General features: G+C 39.8%; 2 protein-coding genes across 4 annotated transcripts in view; one reads left to right on the top strand and one right to left on the bottom strand.

Annotated features, from left to right (window-relative positions):
• CCDC175 (coiled-coil domain containing 175) overlaps positions 1–4876 on the top strand; it is a 236972-nt gene extending 232096 nt beyond the window's left edge. Inside the window, exon 20 of the mRNA XM_061429036.1 lies at positions 4823–4876. Coding sequence (XP_061285020.1) covers positions 4823–4860 — 38 coding nt within the window. The 3' untranslated portion in view covers positions 4861–4876. The remainder of the gene's footprint in view (positions 1–4822) is intronic.
• DAAM1 (dishevelled associated activator of morphogenesis 1) overlaps positions 1–27412 on the bottom strand; it is a 182409-nt gene that overhangs the window by 46598 nt on the left and 108399 nt on the right. For all 3 annotated transcript variants that reach the window (XR_009738759.1, XM_061429032.1, XM_061429033.1), the window contains exons 4-9: positions 10488–10559; positions 4872–4966; positions 2594–2927; positions 1502–1612; positions 1281–1384; positions 64–130 (exon numbers count right to left, since the gene is read on the bottom strand). Coding sequence is in view for 2 of the 3 variants with exons in the window: in XM_061429032.1 (XP_061285016.1) it covers positions 64–130; positions 1281–1384; positions 1502–1612; positions 2594–2927; positions 4872–4966; positions 10488–10559 (783 nt within the window). In the remaining variant the exon portion in view is untranslated. The remainder of the gene's footprint in view (positions 1–63; positions 131–1280; positions 1385–1501; positions 1613–2593; positions 2928–4871; positions 4967–10487; positions 10560–27412) is intronic.

Raw genomic sequence — 27412 nt, 5'->3', positions numbered from 1 at the left:
ACATTACAACAGGGAAATTTGTGAGCTGCCAAGTCAAAACAGAATAATTGTAAGTATACGTACCAGTTCAAATCTTTTGGCAAATTCTAGCTCATCTTCATTTCGGAGCATTTCAAAAAAATCTAAATGCCTGAAAGACAAAGACAATTTATTAAAAGTAGAACATCCTATAAACACAGGCACATAGGAATCAGGACATAAATACTAAGACCTTTCCTAAAATTTCAGAGATATCTCTAAAAGAAGTACCACGACAGAATTAAAATGCCTTCCCTTAACTATGTGCTAAGGAAAAAAGACACCACTTATCTGAAATGAGATCATTACAAGAGACAAATCTAAAAGCCTAGGAGGCCTGGCACGTAGAAGACAATTCATAAAAGTTTACAATCCAAAAGCAACCAAATCCAGATTCTACTCACAGAATCTCTTCATGGAAAAATAAGTCCATATAAGTAACTTGCTTGACCACTGAATTAAAGATTACAAAGCAATGGTCATGCCTTTTACTTATTCATACAAATATTTACTGAGCCCCTAACTACTGATACTGGTAATGATTAGTTCTGTGGAGACAAATACATGCAGGTAAAGGGAGTAGAGAATGATGGAGGTGCGGTAAGGTAAAGAATGTGAACACAGCGACTGGACAAGATCTCGCTGCACAGGAACAAGCAATTTGGACATCTGTGGGACAATCTTTTAATGCTGAGAAAACAGCAGGTGCAAATGCCCTGCGGCAAGTCTACATGATCATGGACTATTAAGAAAAGAAGCATGGTGGCGTGCATGAATGAGGGAGAAGAGTGGTAGAAGGAAAGATCTGAAAACTTGTAGGCTATGTTAGAAATCGTAAAATTTGCAGACAAGCAAAGGAACAGGGAAGTGGATATTAACATTCACAGAATATCTATCAAAGATGCCATGTGATTCCACATGTTTTACAGTAACATTTCATAAGAGCCCTTAAAGATAGTGTCATCATCATCATATTTCTTCAGGTATAGAAACAGTAAGGTTCACAAAAATTGAGTAACTGGATCAGAACACATAGCAAGTAGGCAGCAGCACTAGGATATGGATTCCTGTTTAATCTCAAAACCTACACTAAGTTCTCTACACAATCTGCTGCTTCTTTCATGCAGGAAGTCTTACTAATAAAAACATCATTACCTGGTCTAACATTCTGGTACAAGTTCCTTAGGTCACAAGTAGTTCAGACTGGCACTACACACATGGAAAACACATGAGCTATCTCCTGTCGTAACAGTGTGACTTACCTATCTAATGTTGAATTTTCATGTTCCCTTAATTTATCTATTACAGGCTGAATTCCCAACATCAGAAATTCATAGCGAAGATGAAGTCTAAAGTCCAAACTTTCCTGAAAGTAGAAGGGTGATGGAATACATTTTTAAGCTCTTTAGAGAACATACTTGTAAGTATTTTTTAAATTGTTCTTTAATAATATGTTTTAGATTGTGACACAGAAGGCTCTTACCACTCCTGCGCCTTGGCTTAGCACTGCATTAATGAAGGACATGATGGCAGTCTTAAGACTCACTTCATCTCGATACCGCCCCGTGCTCTTGTCCAAGTCATTAATTAACGTCTACCAAGGATACAAATACGAAAACAAAGGACTGAATAGTTACTACCTTACACTCATTTTATTAATTTTTTAATACTCGGAAGTTAATTTTTAAAACCTTGTGTTGAGTCAAAATTACATTGATCCATAGAAAGCTACCTTTTCCCCTTAAGATTAGTCCTAAAAACTCTACTTTCAAAATTCTTACATCATATATGTTTATACATACATGTGTACAAAGTATTAACACAAAAGGTTGTGCTTCGTTAATTTAACTTGCTTTTTCTGAGTATAAAAAACGTGGTGACATAATTTCACTGTTTATATTGATCCTAAATCAAGACTGGCAATCTGTAAAATTTTCAGAGAACACCCATTTAGTGGATTGAAAAGTGTATTATATAATGTGTAGAAAGGAGGGAGGGCTACATTTTTAAATTCAGTGCAACAGTCTTCCCTTCTCCACAAGGGATGTGTTCTAACATCCCCAGTAGATGTCTGAAGCTGTGGGTAGTACTGAACCCTATATATTCTCCTATATAGACTTTGTTTTTTTCCTTCATTACCAGCTGGGTGGTGTATAAATTGTGGGTATTCTAGACAAAGGGATGATTCACATCCTGGAAGGGACGGAGCAGGATGGCATGAGATTTCATCACATTACTCACAACAGCTGCACAATTTAAAACTTATGAATTGTTTATTTCTAGACTTTCCATTTAATACTTTCAAACAGCAGTTGATCACGGGTCATTAGCACTGTGGAAAGCAAAACTGCAGGTAAGAGGGGAGGACTACTGGAAATCCACAACCCCATATGACCAACTACAGAAAGAATATTCTACTCTTTACCCAAGAGGAAGGAAATATTTGAAGCCACATATGAATGCTCACCACAGGGGGAGATTTCAAGTTAGGCACCCTCCCCACCACCACCACCCATAGGCCAGGAAAGGCACCTGTCATGAGGCAGGAATGAAGATGTGGCATGGCAGCACCCACCTGAAAGCGGGTTCTCTCGCTGGCATACTTCTGGTAGTGCAGCATGGCCTGCAGAACCTTCTTGTGGCCCCCGGGAACCAGGCACACAGCGCCCAAGATTTCCAGCACGGCCACCTTCGTCTTAATGTTCTCTGTGCTCAGACTCTGAGCAATAACATTAATACTCTCAGAATGAGCCAGGACATGAGCCCGACCTTGAGAGTTGTTCATTAGCGCCTTTATACATCCAATGAGAGAGGTATGTATTCGAGACTCTGAGGTCTCGTAGTCCATGGTCTTTAGAAAGTTGAGAATACATGACAGGCCATCCAAGTCAATGAATCTGGTTACAAACCTGTCATGAGAAGAGGGTTAAAGTGCATCAGACCTAAGTCTCTTTGGAATTCTTTAATAGCCCTTAAGAGAAAAGTTTAGGGGGGTGGTGGTCAGGAGAAAGTAAGAAGATGCAGTTCCTAAAGTAACAGAAGGCTTACATTGATGAAGTCTTCTTAATTGGAGGCCTCTTCCTTGGCATAGACCCAATGGTCAGGTCTAACCAGAAGTGTGAAAAAAAAATCTCCATTTGAGTTAGAAAAGATCTTAGTTGATATAAACAACCAGTTAACAGACCTTATAACCATAGGAAACGAGGAACAAGAAGACACTCAGATATCTGCCTTAGGTTAAAGTCATCTGCTGATCCTGTGTTAGGATAGCATCCAGTCTCCAGGCACGTTTAAGTGTTGACCACTGACTCAAGCATGCCCCACACCAATGAAAATCAAAAAGCATCCCTAAACTCCAGGGTATTTACTTGCCAAATGATAGTCTATTTTCCTAAGGTTTCATAGCAAAGCCCTCCCTTAGTATGACATGTTATATGGAATCCCAATATATAAAACAAATAAAAGCAATACTTGATTACTATATACTAATATTTTTAAAGTCAATCAATGAGAATAATTCACAAGGTACATCTGCAGGTTAAGCCTTTTGAAAAGTTCAAAGTAACAAAACCTAGATTACTCCAGAAATTTCCAAACTTATTTAGCCTTGGGCATCCACTAACATCTCAGAATTTGGAACACATATACAGAGGAAAACAGTTAGAATAGGAGGCTAGAAAACTTCTGTCATACAACTGTATATAATTTTTGAGAAATCAGAAGATTTTTCTTATCATTTTATAGTCAAATATAGGGAATCTTTATTTTCCAGTCATTTCATCCAACCATGTGACCAAGATCTAGCCAAGCTAGATCTTGTTCTAATGAAATGCACCTGTAAGCACCCCATATCCTACCAAACCTTAAAGGTGTTAATAAAGGTGTGGGAGGCATACAGTAGATGATAATCCCTCTTTTATAACAGTTTTACTGAGCAATAACTCACATGCCATAAAATCCATACTTTCAAAATTATAATTCAGTGGTTTTTAATATATTCACAGGGTTGTACAACCATGGTCACTATCTGATTTTGGAACATTTTAATTACCCCAAGAAAACCATTACCCCTTCCTAATCAACCCTAGAAGAACATTTCCCTCTCTTTCTAACCCCAGGCAACCACTTATCTTTTTGTCTCTATGGATTGGCCTTTTGGGGATATTTCATATAAATGGAATCATACAATATGTGGCCCTTTGTGTCTGGCTTCTTTCACTTTGCATAAATATTTTTCGAGGCCCATCCATGTTGTAGCATGCATCAGTACTCCACTACTTTTTATGGCTGAAAAGTATTCCATTATATAGATATATCACATTTTACTTATGAATTCATCAGTTGATAGAATTTGGATAGCTTCCATTTCTGGCTATTATAAATAATGCTGAAATTCACATATAAGGTTTTAGGGGACATATTTTCACTTCCCTTGGCTACATATCAAGAAGGTGCAACACTGTTTGGTTCATATGGCAACATAACGTTTAATATTCTGAGGAACTGTTTAGCTGTTTTCTAAAGTGGTTGCACCATTTTATATTCCCACCATCAATGAATGAGGGTTACAATTTCTCCACATCTGTACCAACACTTGTTAGTCTGCCATTTTTAACTTTAGCCATCTTCATGCCTGTCTACATCTTTTTTAATTGAAGAAAAATAATTTAGTGAATGTTCAATGTGTAAGGTCTTTCATCCATGGTTTAATTACATGTTTTTATTTTAAGACTACCCCAAAAGTTTGGCTATTGCAGAAAAATTAAGAAAAAGGAAGGGAAAAAAGAAAAGAGGAAGAAAGTAGAAAAGAAGAAAAAGAGACAAGCAGTACATGCTGCCTAGCAAAACATTACCTCATTGGTTTCGTCCTTAGTGCTGTCTTCAAACTCTCTATAGTTTTACTTCTCTCTTCCTCCTCTTCTTTCTCTAAAGCCAGGAGAGATTTTCTCTATGCAAAGAAAATTATAAAGTAACTTCTTTAAATTATATGTTTTAATTATGGCACAAGCAAAACAAGCCCACAGAGTACATGCTACTATCACTTTTAATACAAACAATCAAATGAGACTATGACTGAGATTTACTATAAGCCAGCGTGTAGAGCAAAAGCACCAAGAATTCCACAAATTCATTCTACTCCAAGTTAGTTCTTTCGAATTTAAATAAAGTTTTAAGAAAGTGTTGAGAAATCTTAGTAGAGATTAAGCTTTCCAAACACTTATATAACTAACTATTCTATAACTACACTCTGATGAAGATATTACTATTTATACTTGATAGAAAGATTAGACTTGTAGTTAAATATAACATTCTGACAATGAGATAATATTATCATACTATTCAACAGAAGCAGGCAGCAATCTTCCCATGCTATCTCTCTCATTCCTCAGCCAAAAAGTGTAACCTTTTACACTTTCTGTTACATCAAATTATTTTTAAGAATGATTAAATTTGACTTGACACAAAGATAAACAATTCCTTCAGAGTAAATGCTTAAGTTTTAGAAATGATTCAACATCATTTGGAAATCAGGGTATAGAGAGAGTGTGTGTGTGTTCTCTTCCTACCCAGGACTAGAGCAGTACTTTTCAAACTTTAACAAGGATACAAATTTCCTGGGGAAGCTAAATGTGGGTCCTGATTTGGTATATCTGAGGTGAAGCCAAAGATACTGAGCTCCTTACGGAGCTGATGCTGCAGTCTACAGACCTCACTTCAAAAAAGAAGGCCCTAGGAAGCAGATCTCGGTTGATATCACAAAGTCATGAAAGCTAGTAAGATTCACAGACTTGTCAAAAAGTTATTTTCATTCCTTTTACCTCATGGTCACCTACGTGTACTAAAAGTTGTTGTTGAGTCACTAAGTGGTGTTCAATTCTTTGCAACCCTATGGACTGTAGCCCAGAAGACTCCTCTGTCTATGGAATTCACCAGGCAAGAATACTGGAGTGAGTTGCCATTTCCTCCTCCAGGGGATCTTCCTGACCCAGGTATCAAACCCACATCTTCTGCATTGGCAGGTGAATTCTTTATCACTGAGCCACCAGGGAAGCCTGGTACTAAAAGTATCCCAAGGCTTAAGGCCCTAGGTGCCTCCACCCACAGAACCACAGGTCCCTTGCCTTCTTCCTACTTTTAACATGTGCTTGTCCAGTCTCAGTGTTTTTACTTGTTACCTATTCTGATAAAATGTGTGGTTGGGAAACAGACTGGGATATTGAAGAAAACATTTGGCTCTTATTCATATGTCTCAATGGTACAGTCTCTCCCTTTCTTTCAGGACCACACATCATCAAGGGGTGACTTTACTTAATTTTTTCACGTTAACAGTACAAGCATTAAGTAACTAAATGTTAACTAAAACCTATATTTGACTTCACACTTAGGAGGGTAAAGCTCAAAGCAAACATATATCAGTATCATTCATAGCAACTGAAATAAAAATCCGTAAAGTCTTGTTTTGTATACTTGAATTATTTCTGCTAAAGCTGTCCTCTTGTTAGAGATGTGCCCTGACAGCTGTCACCAGAGGATGGCAGGGGAAGAGGCTATGTGTGCAAATAGCCAATGAATTTCTTCATGGCTCCGTGAGACCCATATCCTGGAAAATTTAGCACAAATCTAGCCAAGTACGTTTAATCTCCTGTGGCACAGCTGAATTTGTTTAGACTCTCAAGCAATCACTTTGAATCTGCAGTCCAGGATCAAGACTTTTATGAACATTATTTCTTGTTCCTAAGCTTAGTCACCCAAACCTCCCAAATTAAAGACTACATACCTTTCTTATTGTGGTTCATTAATACCAAATAAAGATGCACATATTTATCCTTTTAACAATCTTGGGGAAGGGGGAACCTCCAAATAAAGGCAGACTACATTAAGTCTCTCCCTAGAGGAGCTGGGAGTTTTATGAAAAGAAATTTAAATTAGAATTTCCTTTCCCAATATAAGAACTATTACTTTCCTCTCAAAACAGAAGACATTATCCTCTTTTCTGTGCACAGTACAATTAGAATTGAATCTAAGATTGTTTATTGTATTGAGAAAATCGATTCTATGTAGATGAACCTGATATTCTAAAGTGACTTTTCAAAATAAAATAATTTATATGAAGTCTCAAGTTTTCAAGCTTCACATTTACGGAGAAGTCTAAATTTGCAGTTTTCATAGAAAAGGGGGATATGCTTACATTTCCTAAGATGACTGCTACGCCAAACAGCCAGGATGCACCTTGGCATGCACTGGACAGGGCTCTGGTGGCCTCCTTGGCTGCGCTAACCACTTACTAAATCTCTGCTCATTTGAGGGGCAGGCAAAGGACAGAGTGCGTCCTAGCAGAAGCTCCTCTGGTCAAAGCTGCTGAGGTTTACACTGGGACATGCAGGGCAGAGAAAGATGTACAAACCAGGCATAGAAACCATCCCTGGCTGGGAAAGTCTGGAAGTAAGCTTCTTTTTGAAACGTTTCACTGGTGTGAAATCAATAAGCCAACCCGCTAAGCACACAGAACTTCACCACCTCACATACTTGCTCCCTGAGAGTGCACACAGAAGCCACACACCAAGAAAGTCCAGGCCCTTCTGGAACACGCTCTCCTTTTATTAAACTGTTTTTCACTCTTTAAAAGCCAACAGATCACTCAGGGGTCCTTTAAAGAACAAAGAATTCTTGTTACGAGGCTTCCATAAAGTAACTGCACTTGTTCCACAGAGGGCTTCACAGACCAGTAAGTGCTGCGGTTCTCAACCTGGACTGTTTATCAGACTCTGCAGATGCCTGTCCCACCTCAGAAAAGCTGGGAGGTGGGGTGTGGGTGGGATTTCCACAGTGATAAAGGATTTTAAAAACCTAGTTAGTGAGAGGCAAGCTGGAAAGGAGTCTTTGAGCTGATAGGCTTGACTGATAGGCTTAAATTCCCGCTCTACCACTTCCAAATGAGATGACCTTGGGCAAGGTAACCTTTCTGAGTCTCAGACTCCTTATCTATAAGTAGCACTTAGAGCAGAAGGTGCTTGTAAGGATTTAAAACAGCATGTAAAGTGCCTGTTAGTCTGCCTGTCACATGGCGCACGCTAAATAGCAGCAGCCGCTACTGGTGCTGAAGACAATGGATGATGATGATGTGGATAAACACCCCTTCAACAATTCCCAAAGCAGAGCCAGAGAGCTTAGCTGCCAAGCCAGGAAAGGACCAGGAGGAGTCATGTGCCTTTCCAAGTCCCCAGGGATGATGTCTCAGAATTTCCGTTGTGAGGAATTCTCCAGAGAGGTTAGCAAGACCTTTAAGGAGGCGGTGGCCACTTAACAGGGTGAGAAAAACAGAAAACTCAGCAAAGGGTTTCTGGTCTTATCAGACCTCCTTGCTCCTTTATAGACGCAGAAGTGTTAAGGCCTGATTATTTCATCAATTGTTATAATGCCTTTACCCTTAACCCTGAAAAGATGCTAGCTTTGTTCTTCAAGGAGCAGAAGAAAGCTTTGCTAGGTGTTTAATGCATTTGTCGCTGTTTAGTTGCTAAGTCCAACTCTTTGCAACCCCCCATGGAGCCTGCCAGGCTCCTCTGTCCTTCACTGTCTCCCAGAGTTTGCTCACACTCGTGTCCATAAAGAAGAGCAAAGTCACTAACATTTAAGGGCCTGGAGATACTCTCGGAGACGGCTTTAGACTAGGAAGCAAGTATAATTGAAATGTAGATGATGTGTGAATGTAGCAAAAGGTAGTCCAAGGATCTGGATGAAGGAAAAGGGAGGCCCTTGAAGAAGTGCTACAAACTGACACATTGGGGACCTTCTAGTACAGGAAATAAGCCAGGCCAACTGCAGACAAGGCGTGGAGTAAGTCACTAAAGGACGGATTAACCAAACTGCCCTAAAATTTGAAGAAAGGAAAAAACCCAGTTATTTCGTACTTCTCCACTCATAGAAGTGAATACATTAACAAAGGAACAACTTTCCATGTTAGACATCAAATAAGGCTGACTTAATTAGAAAGAGAGACAGCCTGCCTGACAGCTCTTTTTTTCCCCTAACAGCCAAGAACAAGATTTCAGAAATAACCTTTACGTGCAGGAAATGCAAATGGCTCTGTATTATTATTGCTCAGGCGGATGGAGAGAAAATCCCCGAAGGCCCTCACAAGCCTCATGTTCTGTTAACACATTCATATGAGTGCTGAGATCACTCTTTTCTCATCATTGTGTCGGATGCCTGGTAGAAGGATTTGGTGGTTACTTTCTGTTCTTTTCTGCTGTGCTTTTAGAGAAACCCTTGGGGCAAAAAGCTTATGCAGTTTCTTCTATAATTTATACAGCTCTGTTCACATGTGCCAGGCTGTTTATTCTATTCATGGTGTGACAGCAGAAGAAGCCTCATCAAAGGAAAAGCTAGAAAAGAGGAAGTTACGAAAAGTCAAGGCCTCTGAAAGTTTAGCAGAAGTGTGAATGATTCACATATTCTAGTCAGTTTTTAACTTTTTTAGCAGCAGCAAAATATTAGACAATCTAGAATGTTTGCTCTAAATGATAAGAAGTGAATTCTCCCCAAGGACCCTGGGGACAGGAGGAAAGGGAGAGGTAGAGAGAATACCATGGAAGTTGTCAGCTGCTCGAATGGAGTAAACTCAAAGTTGAACCTGACAGATACACTCTTAAAATCAGAAGTGTGCCCACGGAAGCAAAGACTGCTCTGCTGGGAAACCTCCAACTTTTATCAACATGGACAAGATTTAAGCTATTAAGACTCAAATGCTGATGATGTGCTTTCTGCTGTGTATCTTTGCTGGATCCCTCAAGCAGCTCAAAACTCTGACACTGCAGAGATATCCATGTGACTGGAATGTGCATTTTAGACATTGAGAACACCTTTTTAGCAATTACTAAATCAAAAATCCACCTACCAAAGATTTCCCAAGGACATCTCAGCATTATTACTATTACGCCTTTTCATTAAACCACCTATTTCAGGAACTTTTTTTTTGTATTATTTATATGAGTAAAAGAATATTTCGGTACCCTATAAGACCAAGAACCCAAGAAAGCCCTCAGTTTTAAAAAAAAAAAAGGGGGGGGGAGGGGGAAGAGAACAGTGAAGGGATAGTTTCATTGTACTATTTCTAAATGGTATTAGCATTTAGAATGGTGTTGCCCTATCCAAGTTCCACATGACTGATAAGACCAGTTGCAAGTTAAAGCTGAACAGAAGCCAGATTTATGATTACATTTCCTCCAGTAACATTAAACTCACTTATATTTTAGTATGTGCTGATTTTACGTAAAACATACTGAAAAATAATCATTTTGCCAAGTATCACTCCTGCCTCCCGTTTCTCCCGCAACACTGAACATTTGGAATGGACTCTGGAGAGATAATGATATTTGGTAGTTCTTACTTAAGTGAATTTATTATGCAACTGCATGCTTTGTACTAAACTTGCATTGTAAACTGCGTCAGAGAACAGAAAGGATACCTACAGCAGCCATGGAATTGAGCTGATCAATGTAGAACTCAGGCCAACTTGTTGCGCCTTTGTTTTCTTCCTGGTCCTAAAGAGACAGAAAAAAAAAGTGATATACCACCAGATATACACAATGGTCACAAAAACATCTGACTTCCAGAGCCTCTAGACAATGGCCCACACAAACCATTAGAAGACATGGAGATATAAGATATTTGTCTTTTAAAAGTTGGCTTTAGATCACCAGAATGTCCCTTTGACCAGGGTGGTACTCCTGATCCAATCTCCACAGATAGTGCTGAAGTCAGAATTAGGTGTGACAAAGGCACGTTTTCTGAACCAGGGAGCAAGGGGAGATGAAATGAGAACTTAGCCACATGCAGTTAAGATGATGCTGTTTTCCTTCAGGGGAGCAGTAACATTGGGAAGGAGACTGTGTTTGTTGCAAGCACAAAGGACCTCTAGGTTCTGTGTGGCGCTAAAGACACTACTGCCAGATTACATGTCTGGATGAAACTCACAAAAGAGGGGAAGCTGTCTTTAAAAATGACCATGGGATTTGGCCAGTTGTTAACTAGACTTTTGCAGTTGGTTTATTCAGGCTCCAGCAGACAGTAAATATTTTGAAGAAGGGTCTCATTTGATGTGACCAAAACTAGGTATTGTTTCAGATGAGGAGGTAAAATAAAGCCCAACATTGGATGAAAGACAACAAAATGAACACACATCAGTCCCAGGTCCAGCCCTTATGCCGTGACAGCTTGTGAGTTTGAGAAAATGTAATGGAAGAAAATATCTGAGCTGAAGAGAACTGAAACCCAAGGAATTCAGGAACCGATTCCTAAATCGCTGCATCTTACAAACCAGGATGACTTGAAGTCAGCACCAGAGTCCCTAGGGCTTCCGTGGATAGAAGATCTTTGTCAGCCTGAGCCCACACCTTCCCCCCAAATCAGGTGACTGTGGCCTCTGTCCCCTCAGAGCCTCAAGTCCACTTGAAGATGGCCTTGTGGTGAGAGATTTCCATGCAAACCTGTATGGGTCTAAGTCATTTGTGTGACAGAACAAACCTGAAGGGGAAAATTCCAGCTCTTCACTAGCTTCACATTCAGAGAGCACCTTAGTACACTTGATACCTCTTGTTTCCATGGAGAAGTGCTGGTCTAGGCACACAGAGCTGTACTGGACAATGAAGTAGCTACTACTACTTACTGTGCCTGGATCCCCATCCTTGGAATAATGGCTTCAAGGTAGGGCTATTCATTTCAGTCCTATACTTTACTTAAAAGAAACAAACTTTCTCTAAACAAATCTTTCTAGGCAGGTCTACTCTGGTGAGATAAAAGAAACAATTTCAAAACTCTTCTTTAAGTAGTCACAAGAAGGGGGCAAAGTAACTGTTGCTCACAGTGCCTTAAAGGCTGGTAGTAACTGATATCCAAACTCAGGGACTTGCATGAATTTCATCTGGAGATTGAACAAGCCAGATGATGGGGACAAAGGCTATAGCAGAGGCTTTGAAGTTGGACTGGATTTCACTTTCATGGCTTTTAAAAGCTAAGGAAATTTGATGAGCTTTTAGAACAGCCCCTGATTATTATTTAACATGTTAATAAAATAGCTACAATGGGAGTATAAATGCTGAACCCTTCTCTCCTCTTAAAATTATGTATTAAAGTTAGCAAAACCCTACTGCTACCAAGGTATTCAGCAAGCCAAAACCCACAGTGATATTCAATGGTATTTGAACCTATAAAATGAAATAGAAGGCGCCAGATCTTTCTATTGCCTCAAACTAGGGCAAATTTCCAAAACTACAACAAAATCACGTCCCATGTCTGGGGTCCCATGACAGACTGTTGTAAGTTTAACATTCATGGTTTCAGGAGAGAGATCATTTTAGAAGCTTAAGATTAATACACAGAGAAAACTCTCTATACTTTGAAAATGCTTTTAAAATAATTGTAATGGATTAAGAGTAGATCTAGATTCTGCAGTCAAAATTAGGGGAAGAAAGCTTCATTTTATTTTACATGCCTCAGTGCTGAGAAAATCAAATGAGCTAACGTATGTGGAAGTTTCTCGTAAAAATACAAAGTGTTATCACTATATCCCCAGCAGGGATATAGTGATCCTCAGGGTCCTTCATTTTAGCAATGCATCTTCAGTTTCCCCGTGTGATTCCCTGGTGCTCTACAGACGTGTGTGCGCTACAGTAGCCAAGACAAACTCGTACCTGTGAACCAAATCTCCCTCTCCTTTGTATGGCTGCTGGAGTCTCCAGTGATACAGAGACACAGGCCAGAAGGAGCTGAATTTAATTTTTCTCGGAGGTCCCCTAAAGAGCACTGGACGTGAAGACTTGCCAAGGGGGAGACTTTCTCCTAAGAAGTCCATGAAAGGGATCACTGATGGAAGGGTAACTTGTATAATATTCTTGGAAGGAAACTGAGTTCTATGCATTACCAACCTCTAACACATATTATTCTTTGGGCCATCTGTTTTGGTTCTATATACTTGTTCTAGAGAAACAAATGGAAAAATACACAAGCCTGTACAAACTGTATCACTGTATTTGTAACGCAAACAGCAGCAATATCCTAACACATACAGAGCTTCTTCCCACGCATCAAACACTGTGCTAAGCACTGTGATCTTCATTTAATCTACCCTGTGAGGTAGCTGTCATCACACTCATTTTGCTGAAGAGGAAACAGAGGCAAAGGGAGTACAGATGAGTTGCTAAAGGTCGTCCTGCTGGAAATTTAGAGGCAGTGAGAAGAATCGTGACAACCTCTTTTCCTAAAACGAGACCTCAGATTAACCACAAGCAATACATATTGAGTGCAAAGCTGCTCTTTCACTCTTCACCACTTCACTGTGAGAGACTCAAATATGATTAGCGGATAAAAATGAGTTCACCTTTCCCTAAACCTTAGTGCTACTTTTTGCTACATTCAACATTTCTGATATTATTCTAAGGTCTGATGTCTTACCCGGGCTACCTCTGAATCTTCTCTCCAGGCTTTCTGTGGGAACTCTTTTGCTCCTCTGTCAACACCTCATTTATCTTTATATCTGTGCATGCAGACAACACTAAGAAGCTTCTCCCTAACCTGTTATCCTGTCTGTTATTCACTGCATGTTACAGTCTGTCTTCATGGAGATAAGCCCATGGCACTGACCACCTGTAGACACTGAAATCATAAACAAAACCATCCCTAAACGACATACATCTAATCCTACTTTTGGCTACCTACTTCACTGATTCCATTAGAAATTTTCTAATGGGAAATAAGCAAAAATATTGCCTTCATTCTATTCTTTAAAAACACTGCTTTCCCCCTCTCTTTTAAAATAGATAGTAGGTAACTCTTAAAGACACTTAGAGAAGATTGTCCTATGCAAATACAAGTTGTAGCAATCACATTAAATGCTCTTTTTATTCTACAAAAGAATGTATAATTCACATTAATATCCAGTTTTGTTTCCTCTTGAAAACATAATAAACATTTAAGTTATATGTCTATCATTAGAAGGTCTATTAGATAATCTATTAGATATTGAATTATTATAAACATTTTATGTTCTTAAATTCTACACTGATAATTGGTTTCCAAGAATATTTGCAAACATCACTTATATTCAGAGAGATGGTATGGTGGAAAAATGACCAGATAGGCCATGCAAAGATGAGATTCAAGAACTTACTTGTTGGTTTATTCAATTAGCACCTACCGCTAAGTTTGAAGATCTTTGGGTCTTGTTTTTCTTCTGTTCAAATTAAGAGGTGAGACTAGACTTTTCAAAGCACCTATAAGCTCTAAGATTCTACATGACTCTAATACTGAGATGTTATGTGAAACATCATTTGTTACTATTAATATATTTAGAGTGCTCAATTTCTAAAGTCAATAATTTAAAAAATTATGTTGTTCAGTGACTCAGTTAACCTTTAACTTGCAACAGCTGCTTCCTTTCTAAGGTAATTAGAGGGGGGAAATCTCAACATTAATTATTTTATTATTTCTCTAATCCAATGCATCCTATTTCCTTAGCTTGATAGGCATCAATAAGAGTGTATTCATGGACAAAATTTCCTGCTGGATGGACACTCTGCCTTTGCTTTCAACCTGCAATAAATGCAGCTTTAACCTCTTTTCTTGGTTTTCCATTTTGCTCCTACAATCTCAAATTCTAAACAAACTCTTCACTAGAAAAGGGAACTTGTACAGTGCAAAGGACCTTCAAGAATATTGAATTTTTCTTTTTTCTTCTTTTGTTTATAAATCAGGCTCTAATTAACTAACTCATTTAAAAGGTAAAGAAATACATAGTCTATTTCTAACCTCACTTCATTTCCAACCGACACATTTTTCACTCCATATTGCTGGTCAGTGGCTATTAAAAATAAAAAAAATTCAAGAGATCCTCCCCCATCCTCTTTAAATGCTCAACAGTGCATTTGCTTTTCTCAGTACCATTTTGCCCATAAGAATAAAATCTGCATTATTTATTTGTTGACAAGTCTGTCTCTCACTTCACTGTCATTTCTTTCTCAATCCAAGCTGATTGTACTCCACTTCTATCACCGTCAACAGACAGGCATTTGAATCCTCACTCACTCACTACCTTAAACGACTTTTGGCAGGAAAGGTAAGTAATTTCTGTGTGTGACTCAGCTTTAGTTTCCTTTTCTGTAAAAGTGGTGCCTACCTGATAGGGTCATTGTAAGGATTTAGTAAGTTAATGAAAAAGTGAAAGTGAAAGTCGCTCAGTCGTGTCCGACTCTTTGCCACCACAAGGACTGTACAGTCCATGGAATTCTCCAGGCCGGAATACTGGAGTGGGCAGCTGTTCTCCTGGAAGCTCTCCTCCAGGAGATCTTCTCCAGGGGAAGGTCTTCTCTAGGGGATCTTCCCAACCCAGGGACTGAACCCCAGTCTCCCACACTGCAGATGGATTCTTTACCAGCTGAGCCACCAGGGAAGCCCAAGAATACTGGAGTGGGTAGCCTATCCCTTCTCCAGCGGATCTTCCCAACCCAGGAATCGAACCAGGGTCTCCTGTATTGCAGGCGGGTTCTTCAGCAGCTGAGCTACCAGGGAAGAGCTCTGGGAACCGGACACACAGAAATGTTCAACATATGTTAGCTAGGATGATAATGATAATATACTGTTTCAGGATCTCTAGCTATGGCCATTCTAAGTCCCTGTTACTAGGGCTACAAAAATTTGTAGCAGTTTGGACATAAATTTTGACAGTAATTGTTCATATTTAAAACACACATAGTCTTTGACTCTGTAAGTCTATTCAGAAATTTAGCCTATGATTACACCTGCACAGATACATATTACAAAGATTTGTTTCACTCCAGAACTGTTTGAATCAGCAAATAAAGTTAACAAGTATATGAAAGGGAAGTGGTTGAATAAACTACTTTGTAGCAGTAGCAAAGAATGAAGTAGAGTTGACCAAGTAGGGACTTCCCTGATGGTCCAGCAGTTAAAACTTCACTTTCCAATACATGAGGGTGTGGGTTCAATCCCTGGTCAGAGAGCTAAGATCCCACACACCTTGTGGACAAAAATAAAAACCCAAAACATAAAATATAAACAATATTGTAACAAATTCCATAAAGACTTTAAAAACGGGTCCCCATCAAAAAAAAAAAAAGACCAAGTATATTATGGAGGGAAAAGTGATTCAAAATATGACCTCCAATCTATAGAAAAAATATATACACTACACACAAACATTTCTGGAAACAGACATAATAAAATGTAACAATGGCTACCCCTGGCTAGCAGGGTAGTAGAAAAAGTCTTTTATTTATAACCTTCTGTACAATTCACACTTTCATTTACTAAGAACAAGGGCTATTTTCACAATTAAAATAGGAGTTTGAAAGCATCCGTTTGAAAGTTCTGTTAGGACAAGAGCTCTACTTTTTCTAATGTTCTGTGTTACATGAACTAGATCCAGTCAAGACTGTGCAACATTTGGGGTGTTGCATCTCCATCACCAGGGCACCCTTCTGCTCCCTACAGAAAATTATTTTACAACATTTCTCTAATTATTTCTTCTTACTGGATTTTCTGTTTCAATTAATCCTAATATCAGCTACAGACAAAGAAATTGTGTGATCTGGGATAAGGTTTGTGTACCTGAAGCATGCTAACATGTTCTAAAATTTCCACACTTATTATGTTGCAATTTCTTGGTAGTATCAGAAGTCTTTAGTGATATAAATGGGTCTCAAAGTGCAGTTTAAGTATTAAGTCTTAATGTAAAGAATATTTCTTTCGAAATTATCACAGGACAAATATTTAATAGGATCAAGTAACAATATGTAAGAACTGTATTGTTTTTTCTTTAAGATGCTCTTAGAAGGCCCAAAATAGGCTGTGCAAAGGTCAATCAATTGTAAAGGACACACTCTGTGGTTGTTCCCTAGACCACAAATCACAGACTGGAGCAACATGCACTTGGCCAACTAAAGCCATAAATCTCCATTCAGTTACAAACCCATGAGGTTCTTGGATAATACTTGGTAGGAAAGAAAGACACTCACCATTTAGATTGGCTACAAATCTTCTAGTGATGCACAATAGTACCATCAACTGAAAAACAGTAGTGCTATGCTGCTACTGCTAAGTCGCTTCAGTCGTGTCCGACTCTGTGCGACCCCACAGACGGCAGCCCACCAGGCTCCCCTGTCCCTGGGATTCTCCAGGCAAGAACACTGGAGTGGGTTGCCATTTCCTTCTCCAATGCATGAAAGTGGAAAGTGAAAGGGAAGTCACTCAGTCATGTCCGACTCTTAGCGACCCCATGGACTACAGCCTACCAGGTTCCTCCATCCATGGGATTTTCCAGGCAAGAGTACTGGAGTGGGGTGCCATTGCCTTCTCCGAGTGCTATATTAAGGTTTAACTAAATGAATCTCAATAGCAGAAAGGTACTGCTTCATATGATACAAAGTAAACTTCATTCTGACAATGTTCATTACAGGACAAAGGCAACTAAATACTAATAAAACCTGTTCCGCTTTTAAAGAAAATGGTATTGGAAAACATGTTCACTATGATCGTACAGTTTCAAGAAATTCTATCCCTTGTTAATGATCAAAATAGTCACCTGTTGCATTGAATTGTCATTCCTCTTCTGGATTTAATGGGCTCAGCCCCATAGACTAATCAATACAACAGCTGTTAAATAAATTCACTCTATACCTAAAATTTTTATAGAATTCTAGGCAGAAAGGGCCAGACAAGTCAAAATTTTATTCTTTAGGTGTGTCTCCATGGTGTGTGGCATCTATTGAACTCGAATGATAGGAAACAGATACCAATATGGGTGAGAGGAAGAGCAGGTAGGATGGAAGAGGGGAAAATATTTTGTGGACAGCCTTGCTAATACCTTCTGCTATCTGGATGAAGCACAAGCTGGAATCAAGATTGCTGAGAGAAATATCAATAACCTCAAATATGCAGATGACACCACCCTGATGGCAGAAAGATAAGGAACTAAAGAGCCTCTTAAGGTGAAACAGGAGAGTGCAAAAGCTGGCTTAAAACTCAACATTCAAAAAACAAAGATCATGGCATCCAGCCCCATCACTTCATGGCAAATAGATGAGGAAATAATGGAAACAGTGACAGACTTTATTTTGGGGGGCTCCAAAATCCCTGCAGAAGGTGACTGCAGCCATGAAACTAAAAGACACTTGCTCCTTGGAAGAAAAGCTATGACAAATCTAGACTGCATATTAAAAAGCAGACATTACCTTGCTGACAAAGATCCATCTAGTCAAAACTATGTTTTTTCCAGGAGTCATGTACAGATGTGAGAGCTGGACCATAAAGAAGGCTAAGTGCCAAAGAATCGATCCTTTTGAACTGTAGTGTTGGAGAAGACTCTTGAGAGTCCCTTGGACTGCAAGGAGATCAAACAAGTCAATCCTAAAGGAAATCAGTCCTGAATATTTATTGTAGGGACTGATATTGGGCTGAAGCTCCAATACTTTGGCCATCTGATACGAAGAGCCAACTCACTAGAAAAGACCTTGATGCTGGGAAAGTTTGAAGGCAGGAAGAGAAGGGGATGACAGAGGATGAGATGGTTGAATGGCATCACCGACTCAATGGATAAGAGTTTGAGCAAGCTCTGGGAGATGGTGAAGGACAGAAAAGCTTAGTGTGCTGCAGTCCATAGGGTTGCAAAGATTCGGACACAACTGAGTGACTGAACAACAACAATCTTTCCCTTCTAACTCAACAGTACTAGTATAATTAATATCTTCTTAAAAGATGGCCATGATGAAGTATGGAACAGCCAGCCTTTTCTGTAAAGGGCCAGATCATACATATTTTAGGCTTTGTAGACCACACAGTCTGTTGCAACTACTCGATTCAACTCTGCTTCAACACAAAAGCAGCAACTGTGGTAGTGGTTTGGTCACTAAGTCGTGTCCAACTCTTTGGGACCCTATGGACTGTAGCCTGCCAGGCTCCTCTGTCCATGGGATCTCCCAGGCAACAGTACTGGAGTGGGTTGCCCTTTCCCCCTCCAGGGGATCTTCCTGACCCAGGGACTGAACCCATGTCCCCTGCTTGGCAGGCGTCCCAGGTGGCTCAGTGGTAAAGAAAGCAGCTACAGATAACACTTAAAGAGAGGGGGCCCTGCCCTGTCTCAGTAACACTTCATTTACAAAAACAGGCTATTGGCTGGATCTGACCCATGGGCCACGGTTTGCCAACCTCTGTGCTAGATTAAGCTCAACTCTCAAGAGGGTGGGAGTACATCAAAATTCTCAAAATTCTTACTTGATCACCAACTGTTTTCCATGCTTTCTCCTTTCCTCAAAGCCACTCTATGTCCAGTAAACCCCAGTTTAAGTTCGGATGAGCACATAAACTGTATGGGATTTCCCCAGTAATGTGCATTTTTGCAAGAGATGGAACAGACTCTGAAAAGTCTACGTTCTTACCAAGCTTGCTGCTTCCTGAAATCTCCTTTTTTAAAAATAGCACAGAATCATTAGGTCTTTTAAATCCTGATAATTGCCTCCAACTCCTTCCCTCTTGCTCTTCTTTCATCAGGAAAAGAAAACCCAGTAGGTCCACAAACTTGCATTCCTGAGACAGTTGCTTTACTCAGTCCTTCCAACCCTCACCTCTGACCCCTAGCAGTGGGCTGAAACTATATCCCATGTCTGAAGTTTGCCAAACTCAGGCAGTTGGTTTCAAAAAGTAATTCCTATGTTGTCACAGTTCAAGAGAGTCATGTGGTTCCTGGGACTGCCAACCCTGGTTACATTTTTTGGCCATGGCCACAATTACACATCAAACGTAACTGCTGCCAAAATCCGGTTGGGCCCACACAAGAACGATTACAGAACAGCAGCTTCTTCATCCGCCAGGAAATCCAACACCTCTTCCTGAGCCTCAGAATGTCAGTCATTTTCTAGAAAGACTGGAGGGTGACTCGCCATAGCAGGAGCTTTCATATTTAGCATTTAGAATCACAGGAGAAGAGCAAACGTTCTTCTTCACTTCTCCTCATGCTATAAAACATCTGCATGTTTGTAAGGCAAGCCATCACGTAATTATATAGCTATGTCTTTGACCCTGGAGACACCCTAGTTTGAGTTTCTCCTCACAAGGATTCCTTACAGAAGGTCACCGGCAGGTGATCGATCATGTGTTCTCTGAGAGAAGGCTTCGAGGGCCCAGTGTTGTTTGGAACCAGCATTCTCACTGACTGTCAGAAAACTCACCTCATTCTGAACTGGCAGGTGTCTCCTTGTAACTCCAAGAACTTCTTGGCCTTAGTTTTGCCCTTGGGAACTATACGGACTAAGTCTAATTTCTCCTATGAGCAATAACCCAGCAAATATTTAATTGATTCAAAAAAAAAGCTATTATGTCCTCCCAGAGTCATCTCCTAACCAGGCCAAAAGTTCTCCAGTGACTGAACAGCAAACATTTATCTTCCTCAATTCATAAAAAAAAAAAAAAAACCTCAAAATTTCCATACGCTCATCACACTCTCATGTCTGCTACTTGGAAAAATAACTCCAATATAAGCCATCTGAATTCCTATAAAAGGAATGTGCTTGTCAGCGATGCTCAACTCTACACAGTCTCTACTGAGAGGGCATCTGAGATAGATATCTGAGCAGAGTGAATATCTCTGCAAGAGGAAAGAGAACAAGTTCTTGCTTTCCTGATGGGCCACAACAAGTGACATTTTTGATTTAGAATAAAAGATACATGAAACAAAGGTAAACATGGACAGTCTGCATTTTATCAAGCACACATACTTTAACAAAGTTTGCCACAAACTCAATAGTAAAATCAGTTTTCTTCTTATAAGATTGAGGACATGTCATCTCTAAAACAACAGAAATGAAGTAGGACCCAGGCTCACTGATGACACATATGCTCCTTTCCTCTACCTCCACCTCTTCAAACATCATAGGAACTTCTTCCATGTATGAAGCCTGACACCTCTTCTGACCTGAGTTCTGCTTCTTCCCTTGCTCTAGTGGATGCAGGTATCAAGTTCAGTAAAACTGATAGACAAGGCATGTTTTCCCAGACAGGGCTAGACACTATCATATCATATACTCATTTAAAATATGATTAAAGATCTTAGATTACTTAAAGTAAGGTAGCCCCCTATCAGTTCTATGTTTAAAATTCTGTATTGACAAAGGATAATTTTTTTAAAGTAAATGGCATGATTTCGGCATGACTCAAGTCAAAGATTTTGTTGAACTCATGAGTAAATGAGAGAGAAACAGTAAGATGTCAGAACAGGTTCAAAAGAAAATTTTTTAGCAAAGATATATAGACATTAATTTACAGATGCAAAACTAGTCAATAGGGCAATGAGCAACTACATTAGACACAAGACATTTCAATGGACAAGAACATTTGCACTGTGATCAGTTTTTTTTTTTTTTTAAACAATCTGCAGGTTTGTTAAATAGCTCAAAAATAGTGAAAAGTGAAGATTACTCTGAAGAGTGCTATAGACAGAACATTCAGAATTTTTTTTTCCTGGCATTTCAATGAAACCACAATTTAGCAAAATAAAAGATGACTAGTACTTCCTGGTTGAAGAGGACACAGTCTACAAAGGTGTAATGTGGAAACCAAGCTGTATGACTAACACTTTGCACCAGACTCATCACATCTAAATTACACAAATGCTTGTGTGTGCATGCTCAGTTGCACCCTATGGACCATAACCTGCCAGACTCCTCTGTTCATGGGATTCTCCAGGCAAGAATACTGGAGTGGGTTGCCATTTCCTCCTCCAGGGGATCTTCCTGACCCAGGGATCGAACCTGCATCCCTTACATCTCTTGCATTGGCAGGCAAGTTCTTTAACACTCGTGCTACCTGGGAAGCCCAAAGCTTTTGCTAAAGAACACCTACCCCATCCTTACCAATTCACTTCACTTCAATTCTGCCTGCTTCCACTGCCTTGTCTAGTCTGTGTGGCATGGTTTCTATTTATGCATCTCTGAGACTGATTTGAAACCACTGAGACTATTCTACTTTACCCCTCCCCCATTATATCCACAGATGCACCTGGTTCTCTATCCTCCCCAGAAATTTGCTGGTCAAATAGCTGAGACACTTCTTTTATACACACACACACACACACACACACACACACACAATTAATTATTTGGCTACACTGGTCTTAGTTGCAGCACATGGGATCTTCAGTTGCAGCATGCGAGATCTAATCCCCTGACTAGGGACTAAACTAGGGACCCGTGCATTGGGAGCACAGAGTCTTGGCCACTGGACCACCAGTGAAGTCCCCTGGAATACGTCTAAGAAATTTTTCACTCCTTACCAAAAAAAAGTGGTCAACTCAGTGAGTTTAGACCCACTCCCCAACTCCCCAACTCTCACCCCAGCCAGAAAGAAAACTACACTTGACCACTATTCAAAAAAAAAAAAAAAAATCAGGCTTGTGCTACTTCTCCGCCAGCTATCACTTTTATTCTCTCCAAAATTAAGAGTGCCACTTTAGAGACGTCTAGTCTCTCTGTGGGAACAGCAGCGATGAAACAAAGAGTAACAGTGTGACTTCAACAGTAAGGAGACCAGCTGCATTTCTTAAACAACTCAGGGGCCCAATCTGTTCCAACACCCTCTTCTTTCCTGAAAAAGTCTTGGCTGACCTTACAGAACTGAAATCTTACAAGTCACATGCTACAGGATCCTTAGGGAAAATGTACTTCGTGTGCTAATATAGCTGAGAAAATACCACAATCCTCAAGAACTAGAAGCTGAGACTTTACAGCCCATTTTCCAAACTACGAGATATTTATTTCATTTATTTTAACAAGTCACTTTTTTGGCAAAGTACTTCATGGCATGGAAACTGACTGGAGCCTAAACATCTCAATCAGTGTAAATCGAACATCTGAAGCCAATTTTAGATGACAATTTCCCTTCATTTTCATGGCACAGAAAAAGAAAAAGCCTCCGATTATTATTTTCAGAAATGACACATTTCCCTGCTGCCTATGACACAAAGGTGTGCAATGACTTAAAGCAAATTACTTCTATGTAACCTGTGAAGAGCAGAGTCTTTGACCCACATTTCACCTGCGAGTGCTATAGACCCAGGTATGACTCAGTCCAGCTGGTTGGTGAGTCGACATGTTTGGACACACACCACTGGGCCCTCATGCATGTAGAAATCCAACCAGTGGTGTCAGTGGCCTTTGTTGCCTCACATCTTGCTGCCAGATTTGCTACCAGACCCGCCTTTCAGAATGCTGGAAAGCAGGTTTTGATGTTCTGTAACCTGCTCTTGGGAAAACAATCAAAGTGTGTTTATGATTTGCAGTATAACACTTAACACGAGACCATAAAGAGAGGACTTTGGAAAATAGTAATTAAACTATGAAGAGAATTGGGGGAAACAGTGAGCCCATAGAGGCATGTTCCATTAAGGGAAGCATTCTCAGGATGCCTGTGAGAAATGCTATGGCAGGGTTAACTGTCCCCTGCAAGGACAGTCATAACTGTATTTCTGGTTTTAAGTCATCACTGACTCTTTAATTCAGAATACGACTGAATTAATAACAGCAATTTTGGCAAAGAAAGAGAAAGGCATCCATCGGAAGATGTCACCATCTCAGAAATGCCTACATGTGAGGATGTGGGCAAACGGAGCTTAGAAACTGAGGAAACATAAACCGCCTTTCCTTACATATGGGGATAGATGAAAGGATGGCATCCTAAGGCTGCTCCAGTCAATGCTGTTCCACAGTGCACTGAAGAGTAACAAGAGAATTTAAGACACTAACTTAAAGTTGGTATTCTTCAGTAGGCTTTCTACTGTGACCCGTTTCTTGTTCCACACATTACTCAGTTTCTGGAGTGTAAGAATCTGGAGAACCCCACAAAGAAGTTACTAGAGGCACATTCTAACTTACACTGGGAGCTCAAAACTTATTCCTACTTCTCAAGGGGAAGAAGCTCTGAAATGCACCAATCATAACATGGATTCAATAACATTAGGTGTGCTAGAGCTATTAGCTAAAAGAATGAAAAAAAAAAAACACACACACACACACACACAGAGGAAAAACTCAAGTGGCTTTTTTTTCCTTCTTTGATCTCTCATCCAAAGTTGGTACTTTCTTCTACTGATGTGTTTCCTAAACCTGTCTCCTGGAGCTGGTGAAGTCAGGCTGACTTGGGGTGGTGTTTTATGGAAGTAAGTGTCATAGGATCTAGAGAATCTGAAGCGAACCAGGGAGAGACCCAAGGGAAAGAAGCATGGTAGGTGACACTTATGTACAACCATAATCTAGGCATAACAGGATCCTTCAAGAGCAAGAAGGATATATAACTATTACACATGCTACATTCTCCCATCATGTGTCATGGCAGACAGTGCTCATCAATTACCACACTATTCGTATTGAGGTTATTTATAACCTCCAAATGCTTCTCAAAGCCCTCTGGGCTTCAATCCCTCGTTGTTTATACAGTTGGTAATTAAGATAAATCTTTTTGCCATCTCTGCTTGGAGTTATTCACAGTGAATTCCATTAACCAGGGAAGGAAGCCACAGTCCAGAGGAAAACTGACACAGAGGAGGTATGTTGGTCTGGACTGTCTCATGAGCTACATGTCCCTGGGCTGGTGATAACCAGAACAGGAGGCTAGTTCTGGATTCTCATGTGTGAGATACAGCGATACTCTTTTCCAGAGATGCAGTGATTGCTGAGAACACTCATTCAGGGTGCAATTCTATACCTGCAGATTGCAGAATTTTGGAAATGCAATGGACCAATGCCTATGTGCTCCAACACAGAGGCAAGGGGCTCAAAGGGTCTCACAGAGTTGCATTTAGAACCCTGGTTCCACAATGGCACTGTTGACAAGTATTCTATGACAAAGAGTGAGAGCTCCAAGACTGTCATGTATTCCAAACTCTGCAATCAACACATGATGGAATTCGTCCTGCAGCTGAGCTGTCAAAAGGAATCTGCTTAACAATTGAGATTTGGAAGCCGAAGTTAGCTGCTCTCTGGTAGCTGAGAACAACTGCTCTCCCAAGATCTCCATCCAAACCCACAGCTCCAAGTCTCTTCCACTGGACTAGAAGTAAGAGTGTTCTTTGCACAGCACAGCACAGATGCAGGCGTGAGTGACAAGTACAGAGTGAAAGCCGTGGGGCTTGCTTCTCTAGCCCCCGTTCCAGAGGGGAAAATAGAGCTCCACAGGACACACAACCCCCACACTCCCCATGACTCCATGTTAACTGGTTTGTCCAACCAAGATACCTTACTTTGTCTCAGCTATATGTTGCCTATTTATTTTCACTGTTGTTTGAAAGACGGTAAGTGAATGCTAAACACAGGGTCATTCTCTCCCTCTGTCTACCACCCTGGTGTTCTCTAATTAGAGGGGAAGCAAGGCCTTGCATGAAGGGTGTTCCTCACTGAAGAAATGCAAGAAGGAGGAAGCACAAAAGAGAGATGGTATCCACAGAGCAGATACATATCCACTGTTTTCACAAGGCTGCAAAGGACAAAGCAGAGTGAAGAATCATAGACCAGTAATCTCCAAGCCCATGAACTGACTTACTTGTACATGGAAACCACCTCAGACTGTAGGCAGGGAGGACAGACAAGCATCGAGTTACCCATCGCAATTTCTCAGTATCTGAAGGAATTGTGGAGTACAAGAAAGGGGAGAGGCTTTTATAATTTGTATAGAGAGATGTCCCAGAAAAGGGTGCTCTGGTTAGAAGAAAAGAAAGAGACCCGTTGTGTGCTTTTCCAGCCACTGTGCCTGTTTGTGCAGACGTGCTGGTTTTGCACCTGCACTTCAGTCACCCGCCAGGGAACTGGCGGAGGCCTCAGAGGAACTTCCTGTGCTTGATGATGGCATATATCAGTCAAGAGCTGGCTAAAGATGGAAACACAGCTTCCCTGGGTCTGGACCTGAGGGTGCAAAGAGGTCTAGAGGAGAGGAAGACTGAACCACACACAGAGCGGTTTCCTTTGTAGTCAAACCAAATAAACAGAATGCTGAGGGAATGGGCCATTTTTAGGTACTTGTAACATTTTGTACTTTGGTCCAGCTTTATGGCTATTTGAGTGGAATGCTTTCATTCTCTAAACTTTGAGTTTTTCTTTTTTAAATGAAATGTTTACTTTCTACTCCAGGAATTTGTACTTTAATTTGATTTGCTAAGCTCTAGGAGAGAAAACTGAAGAACTTTAATGACAGTATCTTGTACCCAAAACATTCAAACTTATGTAAAGTGATTGATCAGGGCATACAGACACTAGTTCCACCCCCTCCAGCAATACCAAGCCCTTGGATGGTTGATGACTAATTTGCTGCAGGTAGAAACTATTACAAGCACCTTAGAGAGCAATTAAGGTGAAAATGTTCAAATCAAACAACACAGTAATTACATGTCTAGGTGCCTACCCTAGGGAAATTTTTGAACATATACATAAGGATATTTGCTGCCATTTTCTTTTTAAATAATGAAAACTTGGAAACAAATATTATTCAAAGAGGGATAAAAATAATTAAGCTGCAGCATGTTCATATAATGAAACATTATATGGCAGTTAAAATGAAGACATACCATATATTGTTAATGGATATATACATTCAGAGAAAGAAATATATATATGCGCAAAGGAAAACATATCACCTTCAGAATAGAGGTCACCTTTGGGTTTCAACAATGTTTACCATGTTTTATTTCTTTCTTAAAAATCCATGGTATTAAAAAATGTTAGCATTTGTTAAATGCAGGTATTTATTATATTATACATGTTTTTGCATAAAAAACATTTCACACACACACAAGAATAATCAATCAGGATAAACTAGTTTATCACACAACTGAGGAGAAAGTTATTAGAAGTTTGCTAGTTTTCATTTTTTAGAAATTTTAGAGAATGTCAATTTATTGGAAGCCAGAAACTCCACCCTGGTAATTAAGTTTAAGACTTCTAACAGTAACAGCCATTGTGGAAAACAGCATGGAGGCTTCTCAAAACACTAAAAATAGAACTACCATATCAGCCAGCAACTCCATTCTTGGGGATATATCCAAAAGAACCAAACACACTAATTCGAAAAGATACATGCACCTTAATGCTCATGGCAACATTATTTATAATTTCTAAGATATGGAAACAACCCAAGTGTCCATCAACAGATGAACAGATAAAGAAGATGTGGTATACACACAACAGAATACTACTCATTCATAAAAAATAATGAAAATTTGCCATTTGCAACAACATGGATAGAACTTGCAGGGCATTATGCTAAAGTGAAATAAGTCAGACAGAGAAAGACAAATACTGTATGGTATCACTTACATGTGGAATCTAAAAAACACAACAAACTAGTAAAT

This window comes from Bos javanicus, chromosome 10 (assembly GCF_032452875.1).
Source record: "Bos javanicus breed banteng chromosome 10, ARS-OSU_banteng_1.0, whole genome shotgun sequence".
Classification (NCBI taxonomy): Eukaryota; Metazoa; Chordata; class Mammalia; order Artiodactyla; family Bovidae; genus Bos; species Bos javanicus.
The sequence above is the reverse complement of the archived record's forward strand: the minus strand, read 5'-3'. Positions and strand labels throughout refer to the sequence as shown.